At 45.4% G+C, this 24,493-nt stretch overlaps 2 protein-coding genes across 4 annotated transcripts in view; both read left to right on the top strand.

Moving 5' to 3' along the window:
* The window catches only part of CHN2 (chimerin 2), a 163,368-nt gene extending 153,225 nt beyond the window's left edge, over nucleotides 1-10,143 (top strand). For all 3 annotated transcript variants that reach the window (XM_055707932.1, XM_055707931.1, XM_005445781.4), the window contains 3 exons: nucleotides 2,589-2,726; nucleotides 4,636-4,741; nucleotides 8,292-10,143. In XM_055707932.1, the coding sequence (XP_055563907.1) occupies nucleotides 2,589-2,726; nucleotides 4,636-4,741; nucleotides 8,292-8,463 (416 nt within the window). In that variant the 3' untranslated portion in view covers nucleotides 8,464-10,143. The remainder of the gene's footprint in view (nucleotides 1-2,588; nucleotides 2,727-4,635; nucleotides 4,742-8,291) is intronic.
* An 8,276-nt stretch (nucleotides 10,144-18,419) lies between these two features.
* PRR15 (proline rich 15) lies at nucleotides 18,420-23,319 on the top strand. The gene is made up of 2 exons (XM_055706588.1): nucleotides 18,420-18,653; nucleotides 19,147-23,319. Exon 2 carries the CDS (start codon nucleotides 19,156-19,158, stop codon nucleotides 19,513-19,515), a length of 360 nt encoding a protein of 119 aa, XP_055562563.1. The 5' UTR covers nucleotides 18,420-18,653; nucleotides 19,147-19,155; the 3' UTR covers nucleotides 19,516-23,319.
* Nucleotides 23,320-24,493: the final 1,174 nt, after the last annotated feature.

Raw genomic sequence — 24,493 nt, 5'->3', positions numbered from 1 at the left:
CAAATTTTTTTTTAAAAAAAGATTGTATTAACATATAGCCACTGCAGTGGTACTGAGAATACTAATTACAGTCTGAGGAAAGTTACTGTATTGAAGAGTGAAAAAAATGATTGTGGTAATGTAGAAGATACCATACAAAATAGGCATAGTTCATACAGTATGCTACTGCAGAGGATCCTCTGTGAAATTTGTGTCATGACTTTACCGGCAATTAATTAACTTTTCTTTCTTAGTGCTCTGAATTTTAAGTGTGTTTAAATAAAAATACAAATCCAGGAATTCGGTGAGGATAAGAAACAAGTGCAGCCTGCCAAGGGCCTTCAGTTGCTGAAACTGAAAGCAAAAAAAAAAAAAAATCCAAAATCTACCAAAGAAAAACAAAAATCTACCTCCCCCTACATACTCACTGCAGAAATGTGTAGGTATACTGTAACAGATGTATTGTTATGCTCACTTTAAAAAAAATCTTCACTGCATTTGCAATGGGTGTGATTTGTCTCTGAAGTGAAGAGGAAAAATCTTTGACTTGGGAACTAATGTATTTTTCCTACAGTAAGAGAATATGTAAATAAAGAGGTACGTTTGAAGTACATTGTAGTTTGAAGTACCTGTAGCTGAAGTGGCTCTTCACGGAAGCTTGCTGGGCTGCTTTTTAAAAGCACTAAATAAATAACACTTCCATTTAGTGTACTGGTGACCTGGCTAATAGATGCAGCCTTCTGCTTTGCTGTATCTGTTCTGATGCAGCTGCTGGCTCCTTGGAGGTAGCTGTTTTCAGTGAGGCATTTTGAGTGCTCGGTGTCCATCAATTAAATAGAGCTCTCCACACAAAGCTTTACAAGACTAATGCTACCGTGCCTGGAATGTGTGGATTAAACAAAAGATTGGGGCAGTGTAAACATCCTCCTAGGGCTTATTGATGCTGTATTAAATTAAATGCTGATGGATGTATTCAGACTGCTCAGCTGCATCAAGAAAGGCTGCTTGTTTTAAACACTTAAGCATATAATCTCCTCTTGATGAGAACATGTAGTGCTATTAGTCTTAATGAGAATTATGTGCATACATTGGACAGGACGTATCCCTTCAAGATTAATGCCAAAGGTTTGTATAAAATGTCTACAATCAATATAAACTCTTTTAGTCTGCTGTGAAAGCCTTTATCACCATCTTAGATGCCATGTATCAAGCACACCCACTCATCTGTCTGTATCAGGGCATCTCTACAAGCACTAGTTACTGCAAGACAAGGAAGGCAATGGCTTTACAGCCTGTCAGCGCCTCGGTGGTAACAGCCCAAGCTTGCGCTTGCACCTCCTGGCAGATACAAGCAAACCGCTCTCTGTTGTTCAAGCAACCATAACCTCACATCACCCCACTCACCATATGGTCTCAATCTTCACCACCTCCTGCAAAAGAAGCATTGTGACCGTTATCCTCACTTGAAAGGTGGTGAGTAAGGACTACAGGGTGTAACTGATCTCAAAGAAGCCTGAGGTGAAGCTGGGGGTTAAATCCAGGCAGCCTCAGCCCTTGCTTGACCATTGTCCTACCCCATCTTTCTACTGGAAGACTGGAGAAGCAGAATTTGTCGGTCTGGAGAAAAATGTGAGTATGAGGGCACTGGGTAGTACAGAAGAGAGATAGTCATTTGAACTTGAAGAATAATAGTGATCCAGCCTCTCTGCTAGTTCTTGTAATTTCACTCATTGCAAGCCACGCATTAGTCAAGGGCTTAGCAGCAACACTTGCTCATGTGATTAAAAGTGCTCTGTAATGGAGTTCTGACTAACTGCGTTGTAGTATGTGGCAAACAAAATGTATGTCATTTCAGTTGCATAATTAATCTATTTAGCTGTTCATCCATTATAAGTATCCATATTCATTTAACAAATTGCGATCCACATTTCGGAATAAATTGTATAGCTAAATGCCATAGCATGTCTATTTAAATTCAAATCTTTGCTATAAATAAGTCAGTCAAATAATAAGACATTAGAGGACATCCAGAAAATAAGGCAGCTTTGTTACTAGCTAATCAGTATAGATAAATTGGTGCAGAACTTACAAGATTTGGATGTTTACTCTGATTTTTCCTACTGCTCCAAGGTTCATTGGAAATTTATGTTATTTCTCTGTGCCTCTGTTTCCCCAAATGAAAATAAAAAGAATCATTCATACTCCTACACATTGATCTGCAGATACAAAATACAACATCAGAACAAGTAATTAATAGCTTATTTTCAGTGAAGAAATGAGCCAAATTCAATAAATATATTATTAACATGATTTTTCATCCAATGTCAAAACATTATGTGTGAGATGGTACACTGCAGATATTGTTGACGTAATCACCAGCCCCACCAAAGGATGCAAGCAAATAAATTGTTTACTAAAAGGTAAAGAAACTACTATTTCTTATTCATACACTGTAAAGTTGGTAGCAATGTGTTCTCATTTAAGCCTTCCAAATGCTTTCAGGTTGTTTTTTCTTGTCAGGTTGGACACAATAAATCTGAATTAGAAGCCTAGCCTTGCTTCAGTCAAAATTAGGCTGGTTTCAAAAAGATTTCTTCCTCTTCTTCTAGATGGTGATAAGGCTGATATTTCTGCCAGTATTTATCCAGACATAAACATCATTGCTGGAGCACTGAAGCTATACTTCAGAGACTTACCAATTCCTGTGATCACCTACGACACCTATTCCAAGTTCATAGAAGCAGCCAGTAAGTATTGCATAGTAATTTGTACTGATCTTTAATTACATTTCCCATCCATAAAACTGTCCATGTTAAAGAAAAGGAAAAGACAGACAACAAATTGGAAGCAAGGGCATTGTTCTGTTCGTTACTTCTCTGCCATGTCCTGTCCCATGAAACTTTTGCCTGATTGTTAATCAGATGGGACATCACACAGGTTAAAAAAAATAAAAGTAAAGGTAGGATATCAAAATAACTGACCAGTTTCAGAAAGTGTGGTTTCAGTGTCAGTCAACAAAGCTACGGCATGCCCTGGGATGGGGCTTTGAATGGAATTGGTAGCTCTTTTCTTGTAAACAACCCAAATTCTGTGCTAAGAGGCGGAATGTCCAATGGCATTGCAAGGCCTGCATCAGGCACTGGGAAGATCCCCGTGCTGGTGTCACGGCCGCAGCACTGGCTGCCAGGTGCATGCAAGACTGGGGGATCAGTGAGGAGTCAGGGTTGAGTGGAAATGTGAGCCTTGAGGGTGCGTCCCATTTTCCCCATCTCCCATATCCTGGCCTCCTCTGGCAACAAGGACGAGTCTGCACTGCAGACAAGCTCATCCCCTCCTTCAGTCAGTGAGGGATCAGAGCAATGAGACACCCCACAAAGCACATCTGCCCCAAAATCCAGGTGCATCCACTGTTCATTAAGTCCTGCAGTATCTAACCCGTGCCCAGATGGGAGGCACGTGCAGTTACCCCCTGCCCAAAGCTGGCAGGTTGTGGGTGCACGCTGTCAGGGAGGGAGGAGGACGGCAGCGTTCATTGCCCTAATGTTGGCAGAGAGAGATGAGATTTGCCTCAAATTCTGCTCTCCAGGGCACAGCCTCCCATGTAGCGATAGTCCCTAATGAAAACTCACCAGATGAAGTGCATCAAAATCAAATTATTAACAAACATGTCAAAGACCTGAGGTATCTAAGAAGTAGCATGCTTTCTTCTTTAAAAAAATATCCTTAGTATTTTTGGAATGGCACCCAGTATATTGATAAGCAGCAAGAGGAGTGGTCTGTGTGAATCTGCTGCCTTCCCTTCCCCTTTGGCTCACTCCCTCTTGCACTCCCCATGCAACCACACATACCTCTCTCCTGCACTCTCTTATTCCTCCTTGGCAGAGAAATTATTCTTGCTCATTACTTGTCCTGTAAAGAACATGCCCAGAGGAAGTAGTTCCTATCATGTCAATATACCAATGTCTTAAAAGCAGGATGGAGAGATTCTTAATCTTCTAAAGTTTTGGGCTCCTGGTGCCATTTGTATGAAAAGTCATGCAGCAAATACAACTCTGACTCAGTTCACAGCTTAGGAATCTATACTTCTCATGTAAAATACATGTAAATCCTGCTCAGATTTTGACAGATTGCCAAACAGTCTTCGATGAGCACTGATGCTCTCCAATCACTGATACCTACATATTTAAACACGTTCTGAAATCTTTATGTAATTCCATGCCACTTCTAGCTAAACTTACATATTCAAGCATAGTCTCTAAAAGCATATATCCACGCTCCCATCTAGTTTTGAAGGCTAGTGGAAGTAATCTTACATAACATTTTAAGGAGTTGGTTCTTGGCAGAGTGTTACAAAGCGTTTAACAAAGCTCAGATACTGTACCTGTGCAGGCCTGTAGGTAGAGCTACAGACCACGGAGACAGCTATTGGGTGCTCTTTGCTGCTGATTTCTTTGTGAAGCTTTTTTTTTTCTTTTCTTTTTTTCTGAGGATGCAGAAGTTGCTGCTAAGCTCCATGTTTATGAGTTTAATATTTATCCCTACAAGCACAGTCAATGGCTTGTAAATGACTCCATAATATTAAGTTAGCTTCCTGAATTATTGCTGTTTACAAATGGAAAGCCCTATTAACATTAATCCTGTTCGGTGTTTTTACAGAAATCTCCAATCCTGATGAACGACTAGAAGCAATACATGAAGTGTTGATGTTACTCCCTGCTGCTCACTACGAGACACTTAGATACCTAATGATTCATCTCAAAAAGTGAGTTAATTGGCATGCAGGATAATTCTTGAAGAGCTTAACAATCTTCTGCTTTGAAAAAGAGATACTACAGAAAGTACCAATAAAGCTTCCATTAGGGTACTGCCACTAAAACAATAATGTCACAAATAAGCAGACAAGCTATGTTTGTATAACTGCATATAACAGATATAGCATAGCTGCCTTTGCTGGCAGATCATTGCAAACCTTTGAAGAATTAATTGAGATTTTTCACGCTTTCTCTGACGCAGACAGTATCTGAAAAATACTGGAATGGTAGGTACTTCAGAGATGTGCTAGATGTGCGGCCGTAAGTCATGCACATCTTGATCATGCTGCGCTTCTGCCTCCCCTTACCTCCTGATTTGTCATCTTGAACCATAACCCTAAAAGGAAAGAGCTGTCTCTTATGACTTGTTTGCTCACGTAACAGTTAAGCCAAGAATCAAGCAGGGCCTATTTTTATACAACTAGTAAAAGCCATACAGGGCCTTACCAGTTATCTCTGTTTTGGTTTGAAACACACTTTGCCTCATTTGCTTTCCAAAGCTTCTTTAGGCATACATAAGGCTTCATAAGGCATACAACATTTTCAAAAGTGCCTAAATTTCATTTTTTAAAGTGACTTGGGACAGTACTTCCCAAGTTTTCAGCTAGGTACCTATGAGATTTATGAAGTGCTCCAAAGAGGATGCCTCACGTTCACTAACATGAAGCAAAACTTTTTCAAAACCATGCTAACTCCACTTTGCTACTTCGAGTATATACATGCCTCGGGAAGTCTTCTTTGCTTTTAAAAACTGAAGCTGAGTGAAGACTGGAACCATCATCCCAAAGCAGACCTTCATTTAAGGATATATTGCCCAAGATGTCCCTTGTCTCTGGTTAAAGTTTATGGTGCTACTTGGAAACAATAGAAGAGGGGATAAGGGAGGAATAAAACTGCTCACTTTTATACAGTAAATCCTTGATCTTTTCTTGGTTGTCCTACTACTTGCAATACAGGTGCAAATTTGGAGTATTTTCTGGGTTTGATCTGCACTTTCTGCACTATTAACGCAAACCTAAAAAGAAAAAAGACCTCAGCTCACATAAAATTGCATCAGAGAGCTTGTTTGAAGTGCATTTCATGCTCAATCAGGTTCTCATTATGCAGAGACTTCTCCTCATTTTGAATCCGGCTCAGGGCATTACAAGGGAGCAGGTTTTTTCCTTTTGCTGAGACATTATCTGGGTATGCAGGAGCTTCTGCAGACTGCAGAAATGAGAGGTGCAAATATCCACCCTTGTCAGCACATATGCATGGACAACTCAGGATGAACCGTGTTGGCTTTTAAGAAGGCCAGTGGAGGCTGCAGACAAGCGACTAGCATACAGAATCAGTACTTTCACGTCCTGGCAGCGAATTTTTAATAGACAAGTATTGACTTGCCTGCCTTCCTTTGTACAGGCTTTGGTTCAGCTGTTGAGCTGAACTACTGATGAGACAAAAATAGTCCAAACAGCTGATTAAGCTTTCTGTCCCAAGTCACGCAATGAATTTCCTCCCCTTTCCCAAATCGTGACTTTTCAGTGTCTGCACAGAAGCCGAGTGCATGTCAGCTCCTATGGAGAATCTGTTGGAGAGATCTGAATGTGAAAGAGGGAAGGATCCTTTAAGTTCAAACTATGCTGTTCTGTAGATTAAACACAGAATCCCAACTCCAGCCCCACAGGGCTCTTCCTGCACAGAGGAAACATGCACTGCTGTCGAGGAGGCTGTGTAAAGACTGCAGGATCACAGCGTTTACACCAGTGAGTGCCATTTCTCACCAGAAAAGAAACTGCACTGAGTTGTTGTTAAAAATCATAGGAAAATCCAGCAGAGAACAATGTCAGCAATGAAGAATGAGTGTGTTCGTCAGCTAATGAAGTATTTTCTTGAGTTATCTTCCTTTTTGCTCAAAACTGGAGGAAACACAATACCACAAACAGTCCTCCCTGTGGTGAAATACATACAACTCCATCCATGCTGCCGTTACAGTGAAGCTGTGAATCTTCTCTGTGTTCACCCCAGACCATGGAGCAAGCCCCACACTCTTGCACAGAGGTGCTAGTAAGGTGTATGTGGCATTGCGTAGCTGCGCTGCATACATCCCCAGATGGAAAAGCAGTGTTACACTCACACTTGCGTAGAGGTAGCTTGGGCCAGGCAGCCTTGGCTTGTCTTTTCTCCTTGCAAAGCACAGCTGATGTATCTGTGCTAGAAGATGAGGATGTAGCTGTGAGTAGGGGCACTAACGAACTTCTCTCCTGAAAGCAGAGGAACTGTTTTTTCTGTGACCATGACACTCTGCAGAGAGCCAGTAGTAGAAGCAAAATGTAGTCACGTAAGGACCTTGCAAATAACAGGAGACCAGGCTACTGCTGGTTGCAGCCTCTTTGTGCCCCCTCAATGGCATGAGTGAATCCACTGCTACCCAGCAGAGAATTGCCATGGCCGGGCTGGTCTCACCTGTTGCCAGGAGAGCTGGTTTCAAAGCCAGATGTGCTCCACTCTGTCAAAGCAGTGGTGTGGAGGAGATGTGAAACTTCCCCCTTGCTGTACTTCGAAACAGCAAGTGTCTGGTCCATGAGGGATCATGACTGAACAAGGGACCACGGCTGTCTCTACACCGCAGTGCAAGAGCACCCAGGACCAAACTGAAATGCCAAAGGCTTGCTGGGATAACACTGAAGTGCTCCAGTTCTGCTACCTGGAGGAAAACCTTGAGCACACCTTGCACTTTCCAACAGGCCTGAATGATTTTCCAGTCAGGGCTGACTTCTCTTGCAGCTTGGTCCATCCTTGATGTTCTTTGTTTGCTCCAGCCGTACATAATCTACCTATTCTTGCATTTACATTATATGACCCGTGGCAGGGAACAAAACAGCCGAGGTTCCTTCCTAGAAGTGCCTCTGTTCTCTTGTCAAGGATAGACGGCATTTGTAGCAGCCTGGCTTTAAACAGCCACCTCCCCAGGCTGCCCCAGGATTCAGCCTCCTCCTGAAGTAGAACAAGTAGGGCACGAAAAGTATGAAGGGATGGGTTCCCCCAGCCTGAAAGCATGTCTGGCACCATGGCAGTCCTTGGTAAACAAAGGAAAATCTAGGTTCGTATTCAGGACCCTCACCCACACCTCAGGTGTGATGCACACCGAGCCCCATGTGCCAGAGAACTGCAGTTACTGTAGCGTGGGGGACTGCTCCATACATCATCGTTTAAATCATGATTATGCTTTTCTAAAAAAAAGCAATTGCCGCTAATTCTTCTACCCTAATGGAAAGCCACATGAAGAAAAACACTTAAGAGTCGCATGGGGAGTGTTTAAAGGCGCTGGAAATCACAGCCTCACCATAGCTGCACTGAACGAAAGTAAAAATTGTTACTGAAAAATGTCATTATCAATGCTTAATGTGAAGCAGGACTAAAGATTAGGATGCATATATTCATTTCTTCTGGGAAGTAAACAACTACTTACTTTTTTTCTTTACTTTTTTTTTAATTTTTTTCTTTTTTCTTCTACTTTAGGGTTACCTTGCATGAAAAGGAGAATTTTATGAATGCTGAAAACCTGGGAATAGTGTTTGGGCCTACTTTAATGAGACCTCCAGAGGACAGTACCCTTGCTACACTGAATGACATGCGGTACCAGAAATTAATTGTGCAGATTTTAATAGAAAATGAAGATGTTCTCTTTTAGACAGAGGGGCATCTCTTCAAAGCCATTTGTTTTAAAATAATTAGTTTGAAGGAAAACCAACATTTCTTTAATTTTTTTTAAACATAAAGAAAAGTTCCTTGACTGCACTTCAATTTCTGCAAAGTTGCAGATGGATGCCAAAATGTTTAGGGAAAGCCTGTGTCTCATAGACATATGCCTCTTTGTAGAAGGGAATGAGAAGGTCAGAAAAAATCCTCTTACCTTGTATCTTTTGCCTTGCTCAGATGTATATTTGTTTTGAGAACAAATTGTTGCAAACAATTTTATTGTTAACTTATTAAGAAACACAAAACGTATTTTAATATGGCTAGAGAAGCAAAAAGGTACTTAATCAGTGTTACCTGTATACACCTATACATTTCCCTCTCCATGAGACATAATTATATATGTCAATTGTGAAACAGAACCTATATTGTAAAGATATTTTTACTTTACCTAGCTGAAAGAATGGCATTTTATTTTAGCAAAATATAAATCAGTGCAGTGCATTGATTATTTTCCACATAATTCTTTCCTGCATTTTTGCTATGATATATTGAAAACAATTACCACTAATGCAGCATTATCCTGACATACCTCTTTCATGGCAAGCGTTCTAAAGGAGAATTATTTTCTTGTGTGTATTCCAGCTTTCCTTAGTTTCCTTGCATTTAAGCACTAGCATCCTAAGATTGTACACTTTTACCCATTTCCTATTTCCCCAAACATATAGTATTTTCTCTCAGTTTGTTTGTTTTTTACTCCCATGTAAAATATGGTATTGAGAATTTTTCAGAAGTCCTGGAGGTAGTATCAGTTTCACATGCCAGATTTTTCTTGGATTACAGTAATATGTAAGTTAAGTGATGCTGGGACACTGGATATTTTCTGGCCTTGTTGAAAAGTCAGCACTTTTTTGGGTTAATGATGAAGGATTTGGTTTTTCTGTAAAAATCAAGTTATGTTTTGTCATGTTTCTGTATTTATAAATGTACAGTAAATCTGCTAAAAATGTAGGTATTTATCTTGAATGTGTTTCCTGATGGTTTGTTAAAAAAAAAAAAAAAAGAATGTGTAGGAAATGTGGGAGTTGGTAAATTTAATTATTACAAATTTTTAATATTTTTCTCCCCTCACAAACATTGACCTACAGAGTTCATAGTCTAACTGAAACTTATTCCTAATGTTAAAAACTGTTTCTCAGCATGAGATGTTTCTGCAAGCATAGAAAATCAACATACTTTACTACCAAACTCAATTTTCAATACAAAAAAAATTCTAATAATCCCTCAACTTGATCGTTTGTATCATATGCTTGGTAACTCAGTGATGTGGTTTCCTGAATTATTTCAGGGAGCACATGTTTCTATTCAAATTGAAAAATATGTGTAACTATGATAATGAAGGGAGGTATGACTGTAAATTTGTCATCTTCTAGAGAAATGACTAAGGGCTAGATAGATTAACCCAGATTGCAGAGCAAATGCTAAATAGTCTGAGTTCCCAATACTTCCATAGATCCTCCTGCCTTGTACAGGACTATTTGTTGTAGGTTACGTACTACTTAATACTGTCACAAAAATGATCTGGAAATTGTTTTATTTTGTGAAGTGAAATATGCTTTGTAATTTATGATAGTGTAAATGGAAGAAAAAATCCCATTAAATGTGTTAAAGAGTTCTGGTGTCTGTCACTGACCACGTGGCAAGCTGCCAAATGAAAATCAATCGCTAATTACCATCCTGACATTGCTGGAAACTTTCCTACTTGGAAAACTTAGAACAGTTTTACTGAATGTCAGCAGTTTCAGACTGGCACTGGGATGCTTGTACTACCACAGCCAAGCCTATGCACACATTTATTTTCTGCGACCACTCTGAACCACCTCTGTGTAAAACTTCAAGCAAGCAACAAATCACAGTATCAGTCCAATCAATATCCAAGAATCGATGCCATCAGAGCACTCTTCCATTCCTTTGAACACAGACATTTGACTAACAATGATTTATTTTATTTTTTCTGGTCAGTTCAGTAATAAGTTGGTTGGTTTTTTTAAAGGCAGGAACAGTATTTCAGTACCATTTTTTTTATTATTATTTTTTTAGGAAGACAATCAAACCTTTCTGCTTCTGCTTCTCCCTTTCACTCTACCATAAGCATACTGGTAGCTTGGACATGCCTCGCCGTCTGGGGTCTTCAACACATGTCCCATCCGAAGGATTTGATGATAGTACAAAGCAGTGCATTTAGAAATACCCTAATTAATATCTCCAAAGATCCAAATGTAGTATCTTTGGAGAGCAGAACTTTCTAATCTGTTGGACCGAAGGAAAAGTATGATTCTGCAGTTTAAAACACAAATATTTAATCAACTGTTCACGTTCGTCTTAGCTGATTAACTGATGTCCAGCATCCTCAGGGGCATACTGAGCACAGAGGTAGCAGGACCCTGCCCCCTCCATACATTAGTGCCACCTTGTGCTGCGCACGCTTGTCTCTCAGGTCAGACTTATGTGGCCATCGCCACTGCATCTGGGGCTAAGCAGCACCTCTGAGACCCCATCATCTTTGTTCCAGGTTCACCATTCAAGGAAACTTCCCTTGAAAGTCAAGTCAGCCTTTCCTCTGACTGCTAGAACAGAAGAAAAAGCACATTTGTCTTTAATGGAAGCCTATACTCCAGTACGCAGGAAAAAAATAGGTCTGACTGGATGACACCAAATCCCTCCCTTTGCTTCAAAGCGTTCAGCCAGAGTTTGATGACTTACCTCACATGAGGCACTGCTAGAGAATAGGAAGTCATCTGAAAGGTGCCACAGGAGGCTGGGTTTGAACTGATGGAACTTCCCTGCCAGGTCATTTCATGTCTGGCAGAACACAGCTCTGCCTGCCTGGGGGACACCGGTGGCTGCCTGCATTGCAGCCCGTCTGCAGCTGTGCAGCAGGAACCACGTTCCGCTCCCACCCCTGGAGAAGGCCTTTGGTGGGGTGCTGCGGGCACCCACCGTGACTCCCATCCGCCATCCAGCTAGCCCTGTCTTCTGGTGTGACGGGTCCGACTCTGCACCCTCTCAAAGCCGGTCCTTGGAGCTGAGACAACTCGCCTCCCATAAAGCAGATGTGCCATAGCCACGATTAGTAAAACATTACATTAAGTTAACGGTTGGTAAGGCAGTAACTTTCCGAAGGGCTGTGGAACAGCTGCAATCTCTTCTTTATAACTCTGTCTTTGCTGTCAGATTTAAATATCCCGAGCCTGCCGGGGCAACTGAGCGAAGGCATCATTTCCCGCAAACACCACGCGGTTGGCGAGGCAGCATGTGCTGTGTCGGCCTCCCAGGGACGTGCGTACTGGAAAGACAGCTGGCCAGCAGGACCAAACGGGGAACCGTCGAAGGGTTTCCTCAACTAGAACACCAATCTGGGGCTCCTCTACCCAGAGACCAGTTGTTGTGAAACTTAAATGATATCTCTCCTGCTGTCAAATACTATTGGAATCCAAGAAAGGATGTAGAAGTTACAGAGGAAGGAGAAGAATTTGGGGGGAAAAAAAAAAAAGACAGAGAAACAAAGAGCGCAAGTGCAGATATTGCATCCTTGGGAAAACTTTTTTTAAAACAAAGTTACAAAGGAGTCAGAGCTCTGCTCTCAACCCGCCGCTCTGTGAGCTGATGTCAGTTTAAGCTACAGAACAGGTCTAACAGAGCACAAACCTGGGTGAATTGGTACCACGTCTGTTTGATTTCTAAGCAAGAGGTAAGACTACACTTTCCTATACGTTAACAGTCTCAAAGCTCACACAGCATTTGAGCTTAATGAAGGAGACAGGGCTGCAGGGGCGCTTGGCCTAAGAGCCTGGACAAGAATGGATCTGGTTCGGGATCCCTTCTGAAACAAGGTGCTTGAAAGAGCTGAGCTGTGCGTTACTGTCAACTTTAGGAGGGAGGAGGGACGGTGGGTGTAGTATTGGGCACAATCCTGGTCTTAGACCTCAGAGAGGTGCCCAGAGTGCCTGGGGTGATAAACAGCTGGGCTGAAGGAAGGCTTAAAGTCACATTGCAAGGAGGTGAAAGCGAAGGTAGGTACTGACAGCAGTCTGCAGAGCCCACGGAGCAGCTGAGTCTTTCATGGTAAGTTCAAACACTGCACAGTGCAGCCCTGTACAAATGACACGCTGTGAGATGATGGAACTGTTTGCACAGGGCCCTGCCTGGACTCGCAGGTGCAGAGGGAGAGTGACATGCAGAATCGAACTCTACAACTCGAGGAGAGTTACAAAACAGGTATGTTTATTGCAGCGCCGGGTGCAAGGGGGATCGCTCCTCCTAACTTACACACCGTTTCAAGAAGCAGTCCGATATTTATTATACAGAGTCATGCATATACATCAGGTTTCCGAACATTCCGAATCTGCTCCCTCCGGTGCCTCTTCAAGATGTACTTTTCATCTTCTTGGGCAGTTACCTGAAGTTCTTGTTTATTTTTGCATACATTAGCAGTCTTTGTTATTTAGTTTCTGTTATCTTAAAACATCTGCTATGTTTTAACGTAAGTTTTTAACGATTAGTCCTTCCTTATTGTCCACTCTAAACACGTCAAGCTGGTAGCTGCCCACTGGGCTGGTTTTAATTTCTACCAGGACGCTCCCTGGACAGGGGATCCACCTTCTTTGGGGTGGGGGCCATTTCAGTAGGAAAGTCGCTGATCTGTTACTACCACAATTACTTTACCCTAGTTTGTTTTCTTTGAGCAGTTAGCACGTCCTTGTCAGAAGGCTCCTTATTTACATTCTTGTTGAGCTCATCTACATTGTATGGTCCCTTCTGGAAGTACTGAGTGCTAAGCTCCCGCCCTTCCTTCTTTCTGTTATCGTTAATAACGATATTATTGTTTGTTAATGTTTCTGTTTTCTATGCAGTTTCTGTCTGCAGCAGAGTTTTAGGGTTTTTTCACTCTATCAAGTGCGCTCTCCTAACCCAGCCAGGCTGCTGCTCTCCCCCCCTCCCTCCCACCTGGAGATGGAAGCAGCCAACAGCCTCTTGTGCTCTACCTCCAGCTGCTGCCGGCATCACACTCCCACACACAGCAGAGAGCGGAAAAGCAGCCAGCTCCCCTGGTCCTGCGAACAGCTGGGTAGGTGCTGCCCTGCTGCCTGAGAAGAAGCCAGAGAGGGTAGAAAAGGGGCTGGGGCTGGGGCTGGAGGAAGGGTCCACAAGTGGGTGGGCGCTTCTCCAGCTGTTCAAGCTCCCCAGAGTGGCAGCAGCTGGAGGTTACATTTTCCCTCGATGTGGCACTTTCCCCAGACCTCGCTCAAAGGGCACAAGCCACGAGAGCCCATCCAGCCACCTTCTTGTTTCTGTATTGACAAGTAGAGTCAAGGTCTGCAGAAAAGAAGGAAGAAGATTTGGGTGCCAACAGACCCCCCTGCCAATAACCGGGAACTGATGAAAGCTCTGAGTAGGAAGGTAATTCGCAAAGGCTTAACGCGAGGAGAAGAATGCCATCTAACTGGATCTTCAAAGCAGAATTATATTGCCATATCCCCTACAGCTATCTAAAGGGAATGAAGGGACTATAGGGCTCCTGGAGATAAGAGTGAGAGCGTCAATACATTTTACGTTCTTCAGCTGTAGAGATTAATTCCTTGATTAAAGATCGTGGTTAAGATTCAGAAATCTGAACCCTAGGGGACTACAATTATTGCTGAATGCTCTAGGGCTTGCACATTTAGGACATCGGTGGATCTTACTGGGGGCCATACTTTACATTCCCTTTCTCTGAAGGCACGGCATTCTGGATATAACCGTGCTGGTGCTACAGCTAGAGCCAGGACTGGGAGTTCAGAGCCTGAAGGACCTGGATTATTGCAGCATGCTGCAAGGACTGCCGTTAGGAGGAAAGCTTGTGTCAGTTGAAGCCAGAGCTTTATAGGCTACAATATACAGGAGCAGCCGGTTATAAGCAGAGAAACTGTCAGGGTTCAGCTTACAGTAGAGTTGGGGGTGGCAGGAACCAAGCTCACCACTGGAAGCTGCCCTCGTTGCAGGGCCTGACAAGGTGGGGGTCAAATTGTTCTCTCTTTTCTTTTAAGTATGAGCCATTTGCTACTGCTGAGATGAAGGTTAGAGCGAAGAGTAGGGTTTGGAACTTCAGGTCTTGAAGAACATAAATTGCTGCTGGCAGTATTTGACGATACATTATTTTCTGTTCCACTATAGGGCAGGTATGGGTATGACCAACATGCATGAAGATCCATATTAGTTCCCACATTCTGCTGCCCAAGAAGGTGAGAGGACCAGAGTCCACAGGTATTCGTAACAAGGTAACAGGGTTAGGCTAAGAACCCAAATACTGACGAACCGGTATTGTTACTGCATGCGGCACAGCCCTCCGTATTAGGAACAGGCTGCTGTCAGTAAGGGGCAGGTACTTACGGTGGGCTTTTTGTTGTTGAAGACGTGAGCCTTACAGTTATAATTAAGGTAGGACTTACGAGACAGACTTTGGAAATCTAAAGCCTAAAGAACCGAGTTATTCCTGAAGTTGCAAAAACTGCAGTGTGGCGGTATCAGTATCATCAACTCCATCCTGCTATTCAGTGTGTAGGTTCTCTGGTTGGGAGTATGGAGACTGGATGAACCGATTTTCTTGCAAGGCCTGTATAGAGCTAGGAAGGGTACTGGTGTCAACAGTCACAAATATCTGTCATCTTCTGTTCTGCGATAGGAAGAGGACCTTTTTTTTCTCTAGAGGCACTGAATCAAAAACTGTCATTTCGCACCTGTAACAGTGCAAAGGCAGTGTTGCAGCCCATCAAAATGGTGTTTTCGTATTCCAAGGCTGAGATAGTGTAGTGCATGTCCTAGACTGTTACACGAGGAGTGGTTGTGTACCGAAGCGTTTGAGGGTGCAAAACACATTGCAATAAAGCTGGAGGACTATGGAGGGGGACAAACTGGTGTACTTTTATCCGTTCTGCCTAAGAGGAATAATCCTTCGCTCTTGCTGCCTCGAAAAGTATCCCTGACCAGCAGGTATTCGCCGACATAGGCCAAACTCGTGCCAGGGATTCACCACTAACAACCTGGGGGGCCAACCCACCAGGCAGAGGGTTCAGACTCCCTCCCCAGCTCCGTTTTGTTTGGCAGCACACACACAGCCTGGGTGTGGATGCTGCAGTCCCACAGCCTTAAGCAGCAGCCTGGTGTCCACAGGGAAAATATTCCTCCCCTTTATAAAACGGTTGGAGTCCTTCCTGTGGTTACGGTACAGGCTAAGGTTTGAGGTGCTGCTAGCGCTCAGAAATCTAAAGGCAGGAGAACTGAAGTTACTGCTGGCTTCTTCTGGGTAGACAGCTTGATGCGGATAGGAGCCAATTCTTCATGTGGTCTTTTCCTGTACGCAAAGGGTCTCTTAGTTTTAATTAAGGTGACATTTAGGCTTTGAGATCTAGGAGTTGCAAGAACTGATTTTAATGCTGAATGCTAAAATGCCCACTTGCGCCAGAGGGTATCACTGTTGCAATTTTCTTTCTAAGGTTGTATTCCAGGTCAGGGTCAGAGTTTAAGAATTGAAAGAATCAAACGTGCCGTTGAATACCGCTGGGAATATGGACCTAAGAAGAGCTCTGCTCTTTACAGGTGCTAGTGCCATATGTTCTTTTCTACAGTAGGCTCAAACGTGTCCTTCGCCTTAAGGTTAGCATTTGAGAACCCCAAGTTTTGAAAGTCCAGTGTATTTGCTGGATGATCTGGGCCTTCAGCATAAATAAAAGGTCTGATAACAATATTCACTAGTGCCCTTTATGCTTCTGAGGACATCTTTGGGTCCCCTTGGTATAATTACAACTGCATTTAGTATCGGGGTTAAAGTTGCTGTTACGTTTTGGAAACCGAAAGGTTCCAAGAGCGCAGCTGGGCACTGTGTCATCTGTGGTGTAGGGGAGGCGGATGCCTGCAGTGGATGGTGCCTCTCCTCTCCTGCGGGTAGAGATGCATCCCCTCGACACCATTAGGTGAGGGTGTGGTTTGGTAATCTAAGGTTTCCAGAGCCCAGTTTCAACTTGAACGCATGTAGGGTCTGCAAAGTTTGGAAAAAGGACAGCCAGAAGTGCAACAAACGCCTTTTTTTTTTCTCTTTCTTTCTTTTCACTGCAAGAACAGTTTACGTGTTGTAAGTACGACTAGTTTGAGAGCTGACATTAAAGTTACTCTTTGGGAATCGAAATCTTCCGAATACCAGCGTGTTTCTGAATTTTGGGGAGCCTGCAGAATTATGAAGAGACCTGATGTCAATATGGTCCAACCCTACACAAAAGGAGCATGTTACAATGTAGGAGAAAAAGTCCTGCGGTTTTATTTTGCAGCGTACTGGGCATCTGCTAGAATCCTGCACATTCACCCTTGCTGGGACTGATTTTTATCCTCTCCTCCTGCAAAGACAGGACAGAATTTAACTGCAACAGTCTTAATAAATGAATATAGGATCTAACTTGCATGCATTGCAAGAGTCAATGGGTTACTTTACTTCCCTTGTTATATCAACGCTGTAAATGTACGCATACCGAAGGAACAAGGACTGTTGCGTAAGAAACATGCAGAACACACATTTTCACTGTCAGAGTTGTTTCCATATAAACGCTAACTTTACCGACAGTCTTGTGGAACAGTGTGTTGCGACTGATTCGTAGCCGTGACTTTCAAACGCACAGCAGGTTTTACCGTCCTCCCGCGCCACCACACATGCATGCAGGCAGCACCCTCCCAGTCGCACGTCTCTTACAAAGCTTCCCAAACCTGCTGGTCTCGGGTCAGCAGACCCTGCTTCCAGTACAGTGTCAGAAAGGCCAAACCTCTTTGATTGTGAGATTCTCCAAAACAGGCTTAACTGAAAAAAAATGCACTGAGGTGACGTACATTTGGCAATAAGTGAGCTAAGAGGTCAGGTCTAAGGTAATCAAAAAAATAAGCAAGTGGCAAATGTTTTGTATAAGCTTATAACTAGAATGGAAGCTATAAATGTCGACCAGTAATATTTTTTTTATTTTTCAAAGTAGTAATTTTACTTTTAAAAGTAGTAATTACCTTTACTTCTTCATAAACTTCCTTCTTCCCAGGCACTTCCCTGGGACACAAGATGAGAGGAGCTGGTGTTCTCTTTCTCTGTAGATACAAATGAGTAGCAAAGCTGTAGATCATATTCACTGGAGGAAACTTGACCTTATGGCCTGTTGTGGTCCTTGGCCCAACAGAGCCTGACGCCCTGGTGGTACACATCTCAGAAAACGTTAGTTGCTTACTTGTTAGGAGGGAGCGTAAAGGCCATCTTTTCTCACTGGAAGGTATGTTCTATTGCATAGGACAGATTTTTTGCTGCTGCTATTAGTAAGTATGCCAGACAGTGCAGAGTGCTTCCAGGTGTGCACGCACGCCTCCCTGTCCAAAAGCTGTTGGGTTCGAAGAGAGCAATCTACAGCATAACACAGGTGCACACCCTGGGCTCCTCTCCCTCAGTAACCCGCATTCACCAGCTGCTGTACCTCTTATCTTTATGGGCTATTCAGGGAAGCTGCAAGTTAGCAGAAGTTGACCTGTAAAAGAAGATGAGGCTGAAATGCCACTGCTGTCACAAACCCCTCCGAACGCTCATGGCATCCTTGAGGAACCGACCGCGCAGCAGATGGGAGCGCCGTTAGGGATCAAACGTGCGTTGCAAGGCATTGCTGCCCAAAGAACAGATCACCGTTTTGAACACACAGCGCGGTACAAGCGAATCTTTTTTTCTCCTTTCTGGATGAATAAAAAAAAAACGGTAAAGCCACTGGTAGGGCCGGTAAAGCCACCGGTAGGGCCACATACCCACCACCGCACGGCAACGGCAAGCCCCAGCACCGCCTCTCCTGTGTCACAGACAGGATGGGGGACAGCCCCGTCCCTTCCAGCCCACGGAACCCACCGCGCCCCGGCGCAGCCCCTCCTCCCGCGGCCGCTCGCCCGCCCCGCGCCGCAGGAGCCGGGCAGGTGAGCGGGAGCCGCCCGGGACGCGGGGCCGCCGCTCCGCCCACGGGGCCGGCCGCCACCTGCCGCCGCTCCCGCCGCCCGGCGGCCTCTCCCCTCCTCCTCCTCGGCCGCGGGGCCGTAGGGGCGCGGCGGGGGAGGCGAGCAGAGCGCTCCCGCAGCGGGCGGGCGCAGGTCAGTGTCGCCGCCCGTACCTGTTGCGCCGGCAGCCGGCGCGGGGGGGGGGGGGGGAGCGGCGCCGCATCGCGGGAGCCCGGGGAGGTGCGCGGGGTCCCGGCCCCGTCCCGCGGGAGGCAGCGGCCCCCCCGGTGCGGGGCCTCGGCGCCCGCTTGCGGGGCGGGGGGCGGCGAGCGGCGAGCGCAGGGGTCGGGTCCCGCGGCTCAGCGCCGGGGCTGTATTTACCGTCACCTGTGCCGGCCGCGCGGGGCGGCGCTTCGGGGCCCTCACCGGGGCTCGGCCGGCGGCGGGGCACGGAGCCCTCCCGCCGGCCGCCGCCGCCAGACCCGCCCGGCCCGGCCCGGCGCGGCGCGGCGCGGCGGCTCCCGCGGCCAAGGGCGGACCTGCCCCCGGAGCGCTGCCGGGGAGAGCGGGCCCCGCCGCCCTCAGCTGCGCCCGGCGGGGGCGGGTGCCCGGCTGCCAGCGCCCTCGCTGCCTTTCTCCCCCGCAGGCGCCCGAGATGGCGGACAGCACCGCGGCCACCGCCGCCCCGCGCGGCGTCAAGGGCGGCTCGGCCGGGCCCTGGTGGAAGTCGCTGACCGGCAAGAAGAAGCACAAGGAAGCGGCGGCCGCCCCGCCGCCCCCCGCCGCCGCCGGCGAGGCCCCCGCCGCCCCCGCCAGCCCCGGCGGCCGGGAGGAGCAGCCGCCGCACTCGGGCGAGGCCCCGGGGGCGGGCGGCGGCAACCGCCGGAGCCTTCGCATCTCGCACTCGGGCCGCTTCAAGGAGCGGCGGAAGGTGCGCACGTCGCTGCTGGCCGACAGCCCCGAGGTCTTCGACGGCGGCGGGGCCCCGGGCCAGGCCACCCAGGGGGGCGAGTAGCCCAGGAGGGCTTCGCCCCCGGGGCCGCAGCGCCGTGAGGAGCCCCGACGCGACGGGCGGCCGGAGCCCCGACGCGACGGGCGGCCGGAGCCCCGACGGGACGGGCGGCCGGAGCCTGCGGCAGCCCCGCTGCTGGGGGGGGCTGCGCTGGGCCCCCTGCACGGGCGACACGGAGGCGTGTGGCAGGGCCCGGCCTCCCCGGCCCCAGCGGGACACCGCGGGGAGCCCGGCACCTCCGCCGGACAAGTGGATCGCGTGCTGTCTTACACGAACGCCGCCAAGACCGAACCCCCGGCTGGTGGGACGATGTGATTGTCTTAACGAAATAACACCAATAAACACCCCACTGCCTGCGCTGTGGTGAGCGGACTCACAGGTGCTATCCCAGGGCCGGTGCTGGGGTCTCCAGCCCTTGCCAGCCCTTGCTGACTTCCCAGGCCCGGGACCCAGCCCTTCGCAGCTCTCCCGCTGAGGAGGCGCTTCGTCGTTCTCGTCTCATGAGCTGCCTTATCAAAGGAAAGGGGGAACGAAGTGCTCTTATCTAGTTTCAGGGACAAGGACCTCCGGCTCTGCCCTGCCGTGTGCAGGTACGCCGTCAACGCGACCCCCTTCCCCTGCAGGGGTCAAAATAGAGGGCTCGCGAGGGGCAGGCACTTGCATTCACCCGTGCCCCATCGCATTTAAATATGCAAAAGGCAGGACCATGCTGGTTTTCTCCCTCTTCTTACTGCGTGATGATAAGCAGGTGTTTCGGAGGCTGGTCTCCCATAGTGCTGTTACAGAGGGAGGCCGGTTGTTGTCTAGCAGTTCACGCTGTTTACCCAGGGAAGGTGTGATTTTTGCATAACGGGTGATAGCTGGCACAATGGAGCTCGGGGTGAAGAAGCTGGGTGATAAAATGTAAATATGTCTTGGGAGAGGAGACCAGCCCTGTGAGAGCAGGGGCAGGGTTGTACTCCTAATGGGGAAATAGGCTTGGGCACAACTGGAAATGTTCTTCGCTGTTTACGGTGTCTGAGGTTTGTGAAGCAAGGTTGAAGATTCCCAGGATTTCTTTTGATAGTGACATAATGTGCTTTAACTTGGGCAGCTCTCTGCTCCTCTTAACAGCTCCTGGATTTTTGGACAAAGTAAACTAGAAGCCAGATTTGTATTGATGATGTGCCTTACAGAGCAAACTCGGCTAAAAGCAGTCGGCAATTACACATTTCTTGATAGCAGGTGATGTAGCAACAACTGATTTATTTATATTAAATGCATTCGCAATATACTTTATATTGTTAAAATTATTTTAGGCTTTTTCTGAATGTGAGATGAGCTATTACGTAGTGGCAGGGACTGAAATTTATTTCCCAGCATTCAAGTATTATGCAGTTATAATTTTGTTTGGTTGTAACTAAAGATTTAAGGTCAATTAAAAATAAAAAAGTGAACTGAAAGGAAATAAGAGCTGAGAGCTGAGTTCCAGGTGGAAATATAGATAAAACCACTCACTGACAATCACTGAAATAATACAGTAAGTGCTGGGCAAGTGCCCCTTGGTTCAGTGTGTGTAGTAATATATAATGAAGTTTGAAAGCTCCTGTGCGATAAACTCACTGGCTAAGGTATGTACCGGTCCTTCACTCAGCTTACTCCTTCAGACTCTGAAACCCGAGGACAAAGGGACCGTAGCATCAACTCTATCTCTGTAAAAGCTTTTTTTCCAGCCCATGTGCAGAGGTACCCTCTTTTAATTTCATTTAGTAAAACTACAAAGGTACTGGACTGGCTTTTCATGTTCCTGACTACACGCTGAGCAAGCAAAGAGCTGGGGAGTTGTGGGGGGAGCTTTTAAAAGTTTCTGCTCAGAGATGCTTTTCTTATGTGGAGCATTTTAAGTCAAGGAACACCTGAAAGCCTCGTGTTGAGAAGAAGCCATTGAAGCAAACGCAGCCTCAGACAAAGGGGCACGAGAGAGAAGGAAGAAAGTTTAAAACCTGGGAACGGATGAAGAAGAACCGTGCTTCAGCTACAGCTAACCCCGGGGCAGGGGGGAAAAGAGGCAGAAAGGGGTGGCTTTGCTGCCAGAGTTGTCATACTACCTTTGGAAGGCAACATGTTTGTATTCATTACAGGCAAAATAAATCCGCCTGTATTTATGTATTCTAGGGTCCAAAGAACCTTTTCTCTGTGTGTGCGTCTAAAAAGGAAGAACAAGTAGGCAGATGCTGCACTGCTGTGCTTCCTACTCCCACATCTGGTTTAGTATGAGCTCTGTGAGGGTCAGAGCCTCAGAACTATCCAGAGGCCCAAGTATGCACACTAGTGTTTCATACATCTCACGCAGATGCATTTCTGTATTTTTAATACTTACACTGTTGTCAAAATACAGTTTCTTCTCTTCTGTACCTCCAAGCCGCCCGTTTCTACGGTGAGCCTCTGTTTGCTCTTTGGAAATGTCTCAGGTCTTTACCTAGTCACAAAGTATCTACCAATTTGGGTTTTATTTGAGAAGAAGTCTGGTATGCTGTTCAGATGGCTGCTGTTAAGACTCTATATCGATACTGGTTAATATGTGATGAAATATTAGTCATGTCTTACTCCTTGTGTATGTTACTTTCAGCTTGGAAATTCGGTCAGACTACCAAGTCAATAAATGCACGCACCATTACTTGCAGCCACCCTCCATCTTTATCCTGACCTTGAGCTGTGGGAAGGAGACGTAATTCTATCTTCCTGCTCAGTTAAATCCTTGCTTCAATGAATTTGATAGCAGCCACTGAAAAACTAGATCCATGAGAAAACAGGCTGCCTGCCTCGTCTCACTTTCCCCGCCCTCTGTGCCAGGGCCAGGCAGCAATATCCTTCGGGTAGTGCTGACCTGGGTACCACAGCGAGGAGTGAGAAGCCCCCTTGGCCATAACCAACTTGCAGCACAGAAACAGTCCTCTTGTTTCTGGTCTGAGCATCCAGGTAAAGTTTGAAGTGATCTATACGTGTGTAAATGAATTAAGCTGATACAGAAAAAGACAGCACTTCACGGAGCGTCTGAATTATTTTTTTTTAACCCTTGAAGTGGGGAAAGTTTCACCTTTCTTTTGTGTTGGAGAGTACTTGCTCAGTTGTAACAATAGTGCATTTCTGTGCCTTGAATTATTAAAAGGGTGTCAGCGTTCTTAATATAGATATTTTCCTCCTCTCTTTTATAAAGAGCATGCATCAGAAAGTAAGGGTAGGAAATAGGGCAGCTGAGAAAATAGTTACTGTTAGTTTTTAACAGCAAGAAGCGACATACTAACAAAATGAATGGAAGTAAGCAATGAGGTTCAACCTCAACTAAGTCAATTTTAGTGCAATTTTCTTAATATTATTCCAGATACTACTAAGGCTTGCAAGTTTGGGGCAAAAAAAATTTTAGTAAACAGAGTGAACTTTTGAAATAAACTTGCAAAGTATATGTCTGCTTATTACTTCTCTTGCCAAAACTAAAAATAAATCTCTGAGTAGATGCCTGGTGAATCATTCCCTGCTATTGTAGGCTAGTCAGTCTGGACCTCAAGAAAGATTATAGAGAGCACCTGCAGAAAATGATCCTAAATTGGAAACGCTGGAATAAATGCCTTGAAATCCTCAAGATGTTTAACCTCAGATGTTATGTCAGGGTATGACTTGGAACTGAACTGAAAGAACGGAGAGGGGACTGGTTTTCGGTTGTTTTGTTGGTGTTTTTTTCTTAAAGTTCTGTCTTCACTGTAGTGCGACCAATGAAAATTGTATGTTTGGAATATCAAGACTTTTGTCCATTAACGAGATAACCTCGTATGAGGGCTAAAATCTGAAGGACAGAACTCCCAGCCTTGGCCTGGCCAGCACAGCTGGATGCTTCACGATAAAGCCCATATTTAATTTAGCTGATTCAAACATCTGATAGCTAATTGGAAGAAAAGCTGTTTCAAGTGCAGGTACAAACTGGAAGCTTATTGTGCTGCCATTTGGGACCCTATCTGTTGGGGCAATAGAAAGAAACCCAAACCTGGTATTTTCTAAGACATTTTTTAAAGCTGGCGCGAGAGAGGCTTGGTTATTGAATGATATTTGAGACCATATAATTACACCATTCTGAAAAACCTTTCCCCTTCATCACTAATTTGTTGTAAATAAGATGGGAAACCTGCTGGCTCTGATATTTTATTTCAGAATAAAACAAAAGGGATAACGAGACACCAGAAGTAATGAAGTAGTTTATCACGTTATCCTTTATGAGATACCTGAAATTCACAAATAGCTCGAAAAACAATATTTGGACGTAGTCTTCAACAAGCATATTGATTAGCACTGCAGCTTGCGAATTTGATTGACTGCCCATTTCATCTAGATAAAGCAATATAACGTCAGATAATATGTGTTTGGGGGATAGCAAACAGCTTTCCGCGATAGCTGTAAGGCATGATTTTAAATGAAAAATTTACTCCGGCGAGTAATCCTCATCAGATCTAAACGTCATGTTTCATGTGAATAAAAATTAGTGACAATGTTGTTTTTTTCAGGGTATTACAGGGCTATCAGATGCTTTGGGATGTGTGAAGTAGGCTTGGTTCAGAGGCGTGAGCCTGCCTGTGCTGTGAGTCTCCTGCTGCCTGTTCGCAGGTCTCTCCCCTGAGCCAAAGTTACTGTTCATGGTGGCGGCTCCTCTTACACTACAGAGGTAAAACCCACGATCCTCCCTCTCTCTGCATTACTGAAAATAAGAACCATACCTATGAATGTCTGCTGAAATGAAAAATTAAGAGGTACTGTGCACCTGAACGTTGGTGGGTCACTTTTCTTTTTTTTTTTTTTTTTCATTGCTGACTGAAGATACATTTGTTTTCCGGGTCTTTGTTTCATCCTCAGCCTGTAAATGTTTGAGCAGATAAAATGTCCACTGATCTCACAAGAACTTCTCAGTGACAGGAGAGTGGGCAGCAGTTCAGTGGCCAAAGGAAAAGGCAAAATT

Source organism: Falco cherrug, chromosome 4 (genome assembly GCF_023634085.1).
Source record: "Falco cherrug isolate bFalChe1 chromosome 4, bFalChe1.pri, whole genome shotgun sequence".
Lineage (NCBI taxonomy): Eukaryota > Metazoa > Chordata > Aves > Falconiformes > Falconidae > Falco > Falco cherrug.
Note: the sequence above shows the minus strand (reverse complement) of the source record. Positions and strands in the feature narration are given on the sequence as shown.

Bases quoted from the DNA above. Each gene is read 5' to 3' on its own strand.
- PRR15 (XM_055706588.1), top strand. From the start codon at position 19,156: ATGGCGGACAGCACCGCGGCCACCGCCGCCCCGCGCGGCGTCAAGGGC.